General features: G+C 56.3%; 1 protein-coding gene across 1 annotated transcript; it reads right to left on the bottom strand.

Moving 5' to 3' along the window:
• Positions 1-1,741: 1,741 nt before the first annotated feature.
• Positions 1,742-9,344, bottom strand: Clps (colipase). Its single transcript, XM_004846702.3, has 3 exons — positions 3,546-9,344; positions 2,306-2,428; positions 1,742-1,964 (listed from the first exon to the last, which is right to left on the bottom strand). Exons 1-3 carry the CDS (start codon positions 3,648-3,650, stop codon positions 1,836-1,838), a joined length of 357 nt encoding a protein of 118 aa, XP_004846759.1. The 5' UTR covers positions 3,651-9,344; the 3' UTR covers positions 1,742-1,835.
• Positions 9,345-9,516: the final 172 nt, after the last annotated feature.

Below are 9,516 nucleotides of genomic sequence, written 5' to 3' on the forward strand. Positions count from 1 at the left end.
CCAGTTTGCTGCTTCGGAGCCGGGTGGGAATTGCTGGATGAGGGGGGAAGTAGGAAGGGACCGCTCAGCCTTGGGGTCTTTTACTTATGTGAATGAAAGCCCCAGAGAAGAGAAGATCTTAGCTCCCCTCCTGCCCTAAGCCCTCTCTGAATTCCCCCCACTCCATCCTTTGCAAGGCCAGCTGACACCAGATTTCTTTTTTTTTTTTTTGGTACTGGGGATCGAACTCAGGACCTTGCACTTGCAAGGCAGGCACCGGAACCACTGAGCTAAATCCCCGGCCCACACCACATCTTTTTTAGCCATGGGAGAACCAAGAGGAACTGAGACATTTGTGCAAAGTCACACAGCTTGGAAGTGCCAAACCTGAGTCTTCTGGGAAGCAGGAAAAGAGGGGAAGGAAGAAGAGCTAAGGGAAGGGAGGGATCTTCGCACCTGTAATCCCAGCACTCTGGGAGGCTGAGGCAGGAGGTTCAGGTCTCAAGAGGTTCAGGACGTCTTGCCATGGGTTGTGAGGTGTTCTGAGTTGGATGCAGACTTGCTTGTTTGTGCTAAGTTCGTCTTCCCAGAGGCAGCCCTGGCATGCTTAGCTCCACTTTGGAAGTGACTGTTTCACCTACGCCTCTGGTTAAATATGCACCCAGGACTGAGCCAGAGTGATTTCCCCTCAGCTGAGGGGCTCGGGGGCCAAAAGCTCTGGATTCAAGGTCCAGCTGTGGTTGAAGCTAGAGCACCCTTGTGGGGCATTGTGCCCAGAAGAGAGAAGATGATTAATCAGCCACACCAATCCTTTCCCTTTGCTGTCCGCCTCCCTTGCAGCTAGAAGTGGTCAGGTGACCAGGCTGGGCTCATTGTGATATGAAGAGAAGTCTGTCTGGAGGCTTCTGGGAAAGATAAGAAGGGAGCAAGGAGAACCGCTCTGCTCCTCACCTCTCTTGCACCCTCCCTCGGCTGTGTTTTCCACATTAGTGCATGGCATAAGGGTATGAGGTCAGGGGCTGCCACATCTAAATTTCATATGGTTCACCATTGTTATCATTTAGATCTAACAGCCTCGTGTGCTTGGACAGTGATTTGATTATGGGGGCTTGTAGCTGCTTATTGGAGATGGGGCCTAGTTCAAAGAGGTAGGTCGCTGGGGTGTGACTGGGAAGGGTTTATATCCCTTCTCAGGGCAGGATGGAGGAGAAGCTCTCCCCCACCAGACCCTTCCACCATGCTGCTTCCACCTGGGGCCGGCCAACCATGCAAGACTGAGACTTCTGAAATGTGAGCCAAAATAAACCTTTCTCCTTTAAGTTTCGGGTGTCGGGTATTTTGTCCCAGCAAGGAGGAAAGAGATTAAAGCAACTACCCTCTCTCTCTGTAAGAATCTCCTCTCCGGCATCCTCACCCAGGGGTCAGTGAGCTTCCACTTGCTCGTCATGGCAATGGGGTCCTCACTACTGCCCAAGGTGCCTCGTGCGTGATGGATCCAAGGGTAGACAGTTTTTATCTAAGCAAAAATTAAGTTATCTACAATGTCCACTCATTCCCCTGGAGGGTCCCAGTGGCTGCCGCTCTGCTCTGGGGACTCAGGGACACAGAGGGCACCCCAGGGAGGAGTAATTGCTCCCAGAAATGGACAAGGGCCTGCTTCACCACCGTCTCCAGTGTGCAGGCTGCTCAGCCCAGACCCCTCCCTCGCTCTCCTGCCCTGGCGGGCAAGGCTTGGTGACCATCAGGAGAGCACGCGGGAGGCAAGGTTTGCAGTGGTTTAATGGCCCAGAGCCCAGCCAGGTACAGAGGCACTGGCGGAGGTGGCAGCCAGCAGGGCGGGGGGCCGGGTGCTGGTCTCACTGCTTGGAGCTCGGGTCCCGGCAGGTGCCGTAGTTGGTGTTGGTGATGGCGCCAATGATCGACTTGTCCCCCTCACAGGCCAGGCCCCGCTCACAGGGACACAAGTAGTAAATGCCATAGATGGTCTGCAGGGACAGAGCCAGCGGTGACACGGCTGTGCAGGGCTGCTGTGGCCTCCTTTGTCCCCTGCCCCGCCCAGGAACCAGCAGACAGAGGGCGCTGCGGATGGACCGGGAGGCCTGGGTTCTGACCTCTGCCTGACTGGCTTACTCATGTGAGCCCCATCTCTCTGGGGTCCTCTACTTACCCATCCCTGCAGTGGGGGCAAGAGGCCCCTCCGTACCATCCGGTGTGAGGGCCAGAGAGGTGGGGGTGGGACAGTGCGATGAGGCCTCCTGGCCTCCCTCTCCATTCCCCAGCACGCCCCGACCGGGGCCCCGAGTGCTGCCCGCCACCTGGCACCCACCTTGGGGGAGCACCTGCTGTTCTCGCTGGCTTTGTGGGTGCAGCGGGCCAGGCTGAGCAAGCTGTCATGCTGGCAGCACTTGCTCTTACACTGGGCGCTGTTCAGGCACAGCTCACCGTCCTCCTGCGGGGACAGCAGTGAGCCTAGGCCCTCCTCCAGCCCCTCCTCACTCAGAGCCCCTGCCCCCTTGCTGGGGTTGTGGGCAGGGTTCCACCCCAGCTTCCGGGCCCTCTGCACTCCACCCCATGAGCAGTGAGCCGCGCACTGGGAGACAAGCAGCCCTGGGCTCAGTCCCAACTCCCGGGATCTAGAACTGGTGTCCTACCAACTCCCGGGTGACCCTGGCAGGCACGGCCTCCCTAGGCCTTAGGGTTCCCATCTGGAATATGGATAGATGACCCCCAAAATGGAGTCTCCAAACTGAGCCCCACCCCCCACCCACCCCCCTGCCCTTTTAAATTTTTTCTTTTGAGACAAGGTCTCACTAAGCCACTGAGCTGCCCAGTCTGGGCTCGAACCTGTGATTCTCCTGCCTCAGCCCCCAGAGTGCTGGGACTGCAGGCTCACAGCCCATGCCCACCTCCAATTCTTTGAAGAGTCCTTTGTAGAAGTTGAGGACCCTCTCCCTGTAAGACTCCCGCCACCCCACATCCTTTCCATAGAACCGCAGGGGCACACTGGCCCCCTGCGCCGTTCCAGCCAGGAGTGCAGCCTCTGGCCTGTGGCCGCTGTGCAGGGCCTGGTCTGTTTTGACCGGGGTCAGGCGGGGAGGTGGTCTCACTGTGGCCTTGTGGCAGTGTGGGCTCTGGGATCCAGGCGGGGCCCAGGGTGCCCTGGGGTTCTGTGGGAAAGGCTGCTGAGAAGGGTGCCCACCCTGCAGGGAGATGGTCCTCAACCTCCTGAGGCCCCTCAAAGGACTGTGGGAACAAAGCAGTCTGGCAGCCCTTTTGGGGCCACCTATTCATAATCCAGATGGGAATGCCCAGGCCTGGCCAGGGTCACCCCGCAGTCATGGGACAGCTGGCACCAGGACCCGGGGCTCAGGGCGCCACACTACTCTGAACATGCCCACGCCAGAGGTCAGGAGGTGACCGGCAGCCTCTCTTGGGGTGACCTAGGAAGAAGCAAAAGATGAGGCCAAGCAGCAAGGGAAGAGATGCCTTGGGCAGTCCCGGCGGGGGACAGCAGAGGTCAGGATCCAAGCTGGGGACGGGACAGCTCCTCCCCCAGAGCCCCTTACCAGGTTGATAATGAGTCCTCGGGGTCCAGGAGCAGCGTGGGCCACAGCAAGGGCGATGAGCAGAAGGACAAGGACCTTCTCCATGACGAGAGGTTCAGCTGGCATGGGTGGGCTGGCAGATCAGGTGGCGGAACACATAGTCCCGGGGTGGTGGGGCCTTAAAAGGGGTCCCGTCCACACGTGACCCCACTCTGCAAGCCAGGGGCCTCCGGTGAGCAGAGACGCAGCTGCGGCCAGACTGGGGGCACTGATAAGGTGCGGGGCGGGCATGTGGGAGCGGAGCACATGTGCGCCGTGTGCCTGTGGCTGGTGCATTGTGGTTAAGCGTGTGGGCTCCCGGGGTGGAGGCAGCTCAGTAACAGCGTCTGCCCACCATGCGTGAGGCCCTGGGCTCCATCCCTGGCACGGAAAAACAAGTGTGGACTTTGAATGCCCAGCTATACAAGTTATTTGTTGGACAAATTACCTGTTTTGGCTCAGTCTTCTTATCTGTCAACCAGGGATGGCTTCAAGACCTGTGTGGGTAGACTTAACACACATGTGGTATGTATATTCACCTAATGATACACGCATCTCTACAGGTATGTGACCGACCATATGTGTATGCCTGGACACCGGGTGGCCCTTGGAAGGGGACCGAGGGCCCTAGCGGCCCTGGTGCCCTGGCTCCGAGTAGGGCAGGGCTGGTGAGGGCCAGAGCAGGCCGCAGCGTGTCCGAGGCACATCCCCTGGTCCAGGCTCTGCCTCTGGCCCCACTCAGCCCAGATGAGGGCAGAGCGGGGTGCAGGTGAGGAAGCCGTGAGGTCCCCAAGCCCTGCCTTCCTTCGGGCCCCTTGGGGATTCCAGGCAGGTGTCGTCAGCTCTGCAGCCCCTCCAGGACTCACGTGTGTTCTCTGGGGCACCCGCTCTGCCCTCACCCCAGGTGTCAGTCCCCGGGAGCGAGCGGGCCCCCAGGAGGCCCCTCCTTCCCAGCCCACTCGGCATCCGACACTGTGGCAGTGCAGACTCAGTCGTGACTACAGCTCTGCTTGCCCCGCCCCCACCCCAGCCCCAAGGCCGCCTGTCCCCAGGCCTGGCAGATGACAGGGAGGCTCAGACAGACCAGGGCTGGAGGCTGGGAAGGGCACAGGTGCCCAAGATGCCCAGATGTGCAAACACAGGCCTTTCCCTGCAGGTTGAGCCCCTGTACCCACCACTGCCACCCAGGCTGGGCTGCCTGGGGCATAGCTTTGATCTGCGCTGACCTGGCTTCAACGCTCAGCACTTTCTAGTTCTGTGGCCTTGGAGAACTTGTTTAAACTCTGTGGATTCCTTGAGCCTCGGTTCCTTATCTACCTACAGGACCTAATGGCTCCTACTTCATAAGGCTGGGATCACATAAGACAAAGGACGACCTGGAGAAGGGTCTGGCATGTAGCAACCGCTTCCCGCACCCTGACAATCAGAGGGGGTGGGCCGGGTGGTTGCAGAGGTACAGAAACACCGCCCTTGCCTGCAGGGACTCCGTGTTTGCAGCTGTTGTCCATGGGGTGTGGGGGAACTGTTTCCCAGCTCTTCTTGGTGACTCAAATGCAGAATCCAGCTGGCTACTCAGAGAGAGTAGCCAGAATGAGACTTAGAGCAGTAACAAGCATAAGCGAAAGGAAAGCAGAGCAGGCCCACTACTCGGTGAGATCAGGCCGGGGGAAGAGGCGCTGAGCCTCCTCGCGTTCTGGGATTGTGGGTGGCTCTTTAGCTGGGAACCACGGTCAGGAGGGGAGTTTTGCCCATGTAAGATGTTAGAGGAAGTGTCACAGCGCCTGAAGGCCGGGGGTGAGTGTGGGGTGGGGGTAGTTCAGTGCAGCTGAGGGAGGACCCAGGCCAGGGTCACGTTCTTGTGGATTTGCCCGTGCCTGAGGGTCCTGGGAGGACAGGGCGACCTTTGCCTACTGGTTTTCTGATATTGTGCCGTAACTGTCTTAGCTCTGTCTGGCTTCTTGATTCTTGTCCCTCAGCTCTCTGTCATTTACTTGTCCTTGCTCTGTCTCCGCCCTCAAAGCCAGTTTCAACTGAGCTCATCCTGGTCCCTCCCTTCTCTCTCTCCCTGCTGTCCCCATCCCCCTTGCCCCTGGGGCACAAGCCACATGGAGGTCATCAGGTGCTTCTCCCAACTCAAGCCAGCAGGCTGGGTAGGAGCCCGGGAGACCTATTTTTTTAAGACAGGGTCTCACTGTGTAGTCCAAGCTGGCTTTGAACTTGCTGCGATCCTCCTACCTCAGCCTCCAGAGTTCTGGGATTACAGGGGTGCGCCACCATGCCTGGCCCCAGGGGATCGATTTTGATAGTGAGTGGGGCTCTGAGCACGCACTAGTCCTGTCCCTAGACGGCCACAGGCAACTTCCCCGTGAACAAAGACTAGAGTGCTGCCCATCACAAATGCAGAGTGTGACAGAGGCCCTTGACGGCTCTGTGTGCTTCCAAACTGTAAGCAAGAATTAGGGCTTTTCCTACCAAAACCTCGAAAGGTTTAACCACCTCTTTCACACCCCCAGCAAGATGGCACGGGCCTGTAACCCTGGCATTCTAGGAGGCTGAGGCAGGAGGCTTGCAAGTTTGAGTCCAGCCAGGTCAGCTAAGCGACTTAGTGAGGCCCTCTCTCAAAATAAAAAATAACCGAAGGGCTGGGGATGTAGCTCAGTTCAAGGACCCTCGGTTCAATCTCCAGAACCACAAGCAAAAAACAAGCAAACAAACGAGTACATAAATAAATAACCCTCTTCTTTCCCAATCTAAAGAGAGTTTGCTTTGGGATTTTCCCCTCAAAAAATCTAAGTTCACGGAATCACCTGGGCCAATCTTGCTGGCATAACACTGAGTGAAAACGGCCACAAAAAGAATGGAGACCATGGTTCCATTTATATGAAAGTTAGGGGGGCAAAACTCATCTTGTTGGGATTGTTCCAAATGTCCACCTGGGTATTGAAAATGCGCTTGGGCCGGGGATTTAGCTCAGTGGTTCCACAGCCTGCACCTTAAGCACAAGGAGCCAAGTTCGATCCCCAGTACCAAAAAAAAAAAGAAAGAAAGAAAATGTGCTTGCTGAAGATTCAAGACCTTCCTGCATACATGTCAGCACGTATCTCAGGAGAAAAGAGCAAAATTCTTCCTGGCCATGTCTTACTGTTGAGGTGGTGGCACTGGGGTGGCCTCACACCTCCCACTCGCTCCGCCATGTCCCCCTGCCCCGGAGGAGCCCTGGCGGCTGTGCTGGCAAAGGAGCCTGGGGAAGGCAGGCTCAGGGGCCCAGGGCCTCTCCTGGGATGTCGACTTGTGTCCAGTGGCTGCCTCCAACCTGGTCTACAGGGGGAAAGTAGGGGACCCTAGGAAGAAAGATTTTGCGTGCTGAGAGAGCAGCTCGCAGAGGGGAGGAAGGGCGGATCCATAAGTCAGGTAGGAACTTCACACATGCGCACAAACACACACACACACACACACGCACACACACAGAGTCTGCACAACTGCATTCCTACCTCCAGGGTCCCTGAAACTCCCCTGTATCCCTAGAACACTTCCTCTTGCCCCAAGCCATAGACAAAGATGTCTCAATTCTGCAAAGGTGCTCATCAGGGGTCAGATATGCGACAACCAGAGTTAGGGCAGAGAGCAGGCAGGGAATCCATGCAAAAGGAAGTAGACGGACCCTGGGTGGCCACAGAGCTGAAGGAACAGGATGACCTGTCTTAGTGACACAGGAATCCGGATGACTCTGAGCCTGGTAGTAAAAGCTCACGGATTGCTTCTTGGGATGTGGCCAAGGGCCAAGGGCCAACTAAGCAACCATGGTTTCCCCCCTCTTGCCAACCCATCAGGAATTCAGATCCCCCAGGAGATCTGACGGCCTGGCCTGGGTCACCCACTCAGCCCTGTCCCGAGGATCTGTGTACCCTGTGTGACTGGCTGTCTCAGCTGAACCTCAGGAAGGAGGTGAGGCTGCACTCTGGTCCGGGAGGCTGCGCTGGGCGGTCAGGGAAGGGTGTCTGCCAGCTCCTAAGAGTGTGGCCGGTGCCTAAGGGGGATGACATGGCCACCGGTCTGGGAAACTCTCGGTCTGGGAAACTCTCGGTCTGATGGAGACATCAGGGATGCCTTCCATGAACTGCCGTTCTGACGCTAAAGATGACCACAAAACCAAAGAAGGGATGCAAGAGAAAGAGAACTCATAGAGGAAACAGTATGAACATGTTCAAGGCAGAGCTGTCTGGATAGTGAAAAAGTAGAAACTGCCTAAACACACTGAAGTGGAAATGGTTATGGCTTGTACACACGCGGGCTCACTACACAAGTATTAACGTAATGCTTTTTGGGGAAAAGTAATATGAAAAAATATTAATGGTATAATACTAAATGGAAAAAATTACATAAAATTGTATATGTAACTGGGTAAGGTGGTATTGCAGAAGGAGGCAAATGTGCCAAAATTAACAGAAATAAATATAATAACTATCAGCAGCAATTTTTCTGGGGAAGGGGATGGTAGTGGAGATCAGATCTAGGGCCTTCATACTGAGCTACATTCCCATCCATTTTATTTTGTTTTGTTTTGCTTTGTTTTGTTGTTGTTATTTCTTTTTGTTTTGCTTTTTTTTGGACCGGGGATTGAACTCAGGTCCTTGTGTTTGCGCAGCAGGCGGCGAAACCACTGAGCTAAATCCCTGGCCCTGTTTTGCTTTGTTTTTGAGACAGGGTCTCATTAAATTGCTAACTTGACCAAGCTAGGTTCCAACTTGAGATACTACTGCCTCAGCCTCCCAGAGGCCTGGGAATACAGGCATGTGCCACCACGCCCAGCTGGTCATCAGCGTTTCTGAACTCTTTTGTATGGGACGCCTTGGACTGAACATTTTACAGATGTTATCTAAGCCTCCATCACCCCTATTTTCACTAGTAAGTGACTGGCTCCAGTCTAGGTCTGTCTAAGGCCAAATTCTGTGTTTTAAGATCATCATCTTATCTTTTCTTAGCTCCCTATGTTGGGGTTAGGAAGGATTTTTATTCTTTTATGTACACTTTCCTTGAAATTTCTTAGTTCTCTATACTAGCCATGTGGTTAGTGGATGGATAGTGAAATCAGAAGAAATTTATATTTTTCCAAAGGAAAATAGATGCAACAAAAATATTTAAACAAGGGGAGAAAGGCATTAGAATGAGCTAAGAGCACGTGTTAAGGTCTGAGAAGTCTTCCGAAGAATGTTCTTTGCTCTGCTTTGTGGTCGCTTCATTATCACAAGGCTATCGGTCATCACGTACTGGGTAAATGCACACTGCACGCCTCCTATGTGGAAATGTCCAGCTGTTTTTGAGGACTGGGGCCTGTCTTTCTACCATCGTCATCGTCTCTGGGACCTTGCTGTAAAGACGCCCTCCAACAGGGACTTCGCACATATTGCGCTCTTAGCAGTCGCTGACGGGAAACGCCGCGGGGAGGGTTTTGCGGACCTCTGGGGGCGAAGGTTGGAGGTTTAGAGGGCGCTTGGGCAGCCGAGGATGGGTGGGGCGAGATGGTCGGCGCTTTTCCTGGGCGTGAGGCCGCAGTCCCACCCGCCCAGCTCCGGAGGGCGAGGCAGGGCCGCGGTGCCCCTGGCGCCCCGCTGGCTGACCCTGGCTGACCCTGGCTGACCCCGGCTGACCCTGGCTGCGTGGCCGGCGGGCGCGGGGCGCTGGCCGCGGTGCTGAAGCGGCGCTGTGGGCGGGGGTGGGGCGGGGCTCTGGGCGGGGTGGGGCGGGGCTCCGGGCAGGGCGGCGCCGGCAGCTCGGCCTGAGGTGCGGGCAGGAGGCCGAGGCCGGACGGGCCGCGCAGGAGCGGGTGCGGGCGCCTGGCAGGTTGCCCCCAAGAAGCCGAGGCTGGCCTTGTCCTGCTCGGCGACTTCTCCTGCCCCGGAGAGACCTCACCTTGTGTCCTGACTCAGCCTCCCCAGGCCCGGCGGGGCTCGTC

The sequence above is a fragment of the Heterocephalus glaber genome, unplaced genomic scaffold, assembly GCF_053883595.1.
Source record: "Heterocephalus glaber isolate CG9 unplaced genomic scaffold, H.glaber_assembly_v1.0 deba00001497, whole genome shotgun sequence".
In the NCBI taxonomy this organism is placed as follows: domain Eukaryota; kingdom Metazoa; phylum Chordata; class Mammalia; order Rodentia; family Bathyergidae; genus Heterocephalus; species Heterocephalus glaber.

Bases quoted from the DNA above. Each gene is read 5' to 3' on its own strand.
- Clps (XM_004846702.3), bottom strand. From the start codon at position 3,650: ATGCCAGCTGAACCTCTCGTCATGGAGAAGGTCCTTGTCCTTCTGCTC. The intron at 2,429-3,545 runs GTAAGGGGCTCT...CTGTCCCCGCAG, and splicing joins GAGGACTCATTATCAACCTG to GAGGACGGTGAGCTGTGCCT. The intron at 1,965-2,305 runs GTGGGTGCCAGG...CTGTCCCTGCAG, and splicing joins ACAGCAGGTGCTCCCCCAAG to ACCATCTATGGCATTTACTA.